The 1425-nt window shown below is 63.3% G+C and overlaps 1 protein-coding gene across 1 annotated transcript in view; it reads right to left on the bottom strand.

The window, feature by feature from the left end:
• Positions 1 to 1130, bottom strand: part of PLAAT3 (phospholipase A and acyltransferase 3) — a 30530-nt gene extending 29400 nt beyond the window's left edge. Inside the window, exons 1-2 of the mRNA XM_007462105.1 lie at positions 1099 to 1130; positions 559 to 633 (exon numbers count right to left, since the gene is read on the bottom strand). Of these exons, the coding sequence (XP_007462167.1) occupies positions 559 to 573 (15 nt within the window). The 5' untranslated portion in view covers positions 574 to 633; positions 1099 to 1130. The remainder of the gene's footprint in view (positions 1 to 558; positions 634 to 1098) is intronic.
• Positions 1131 to 1425: the final 295 nt, after the last annotated feature.

The following is a 1425-nucleotide window of genomic DNA, read 5'->3' as shown; positions in this document are numbered from 1 at the left end:
CAGCAGGAACACAATCCCGGGGGGAGTCTACCTCAAAAGCCGGGCTCAGAACCTCTCTGGAGCAGGTCCAGCTAGGCTGAAAGGAAGCATTTGCTAAGCACCTTTATGATTTCTGAACCATAGGAAAAGGGAGAGTTGGGAACTTGCTGGCAGGGCTGAGGCGCATCACCTGAGGCCAGAAGAAGCATCTGTTGTCAGACCCAGGCTCAGGGGCAGCAGGTGCAGCCCCAGACAGTCAGCCCCAGGATCCCACCCAGGTGTTCTGGTCTGACTCGGGAAGGCAGCACAGGACCTTGGTGGGGCAAATCTCTCCTTTCTGCCTCCCCGCTCCTGGGGGCCTGTTTCAGGCAGGGCGGCCTCCCAACCCGCCCACGCAGGTACTCACACTGAGACAACTCCAACGGATACCCACCGACGCGCATCTCACACCTGATGCCCACCGGCCAGTGGGGCATCCACATCTGGAGGCCACATCCTCAAGGACCCTCTCTTTGAAGTGATGACTCAGACCCACCGAAACACGGCCCCCACTCCCAGCCCACTCGCCCCCCAACTTACCACGGGCGCGCGCATCTTCGGTAATGGAGTCCCTCAGTTTCACGCTGGAGTTGGCTTTATCAGCTGAGTAAACGCCTGAGGCAGGGGGGGCGCAGGGATTCATTGTCAGTAGCAGGAAACAGAGTCCCCAAGACCCCAGGGGACTGTGGCTTCTGGCGGGGGAGAACGTGCCCGGTTGGTCTCTAACCCCTCCGAGAACAACGGGCTCACTCCCTGCAAATTCCTCGCCGGCCCCCTCCCTGCCCCTGCACTTGCCCGTGACCGGATGAATCCCTTGCGGGGCCCAGGGAGGTACACCTGATACCGGAGAGCCGGGCGGAGCAGCGGCGGGGAGCGCGAGCCGTGTCACCTAGCAGGGCGCGCTGCGCCCCCAGAGAGTCAGCGGGGCCGCCCTCGCGCCCGGCCCTCCGGCCCCGGCTCCCTAACTTGTTTACTTCCGCCTCACCCAAGCTCTCCATCCCCCACACAGCCTGTAACACCTGAGAGCCCCCCCAAGCGTTTCACCCTTCCTCAAGCTCCGGGGAGTACCGCTCCACCCACCTCGAGGACTTGGAATGCAGCGCGGCCTCCACTGAAAAGGGAACCGGCTAAATGGCCGCAGAGTCCAGGCCAGCCTGAGGTCAACTGGCCCCTCCCCGTGAGACTGACTAATTAGAGCCTCGCAGAGCTCCCTGCCCTGGCGACAGTGACAGCCTGCTCCCGCCTCTGGGGCAGACAGACCAGGACGCTCCCCGCTCACCCCGAAGCCTCTCAGCACACCCTCCCCTGCGCGGAGGCGCCTCCAGAACCCAGCGCAGGGCCACCGCCTCCTCACCTCAGCTACGCACGCGCTGCGGCCCTCTCAACTTAAGATCTTGTATACACATC

The sequence above is a fragment of the Lipotes vexillifer genome, unplaced genomic scaffold, assembly GCF_000442215.2.
Source record: "Lipotes vexillifer unplaced genomic scaffold, Lipotes_vexillifer_v1.1 scaffold1129, whole genome shotgun sequence".
In the NCBI taxonomy this organism is placed as follows: domain Eukaryota; kingdom Metazoa; phylum Chordata; class Mammalia; order Artiodactyla; family Lipotidae; genus Lipotes; species Lipotes vexillifer.
The sequence above is the reverse complement of the archived record's forward strand: the minus strand, read 5'-3'. Positions and strand labels throughout refer to the sequence as shown.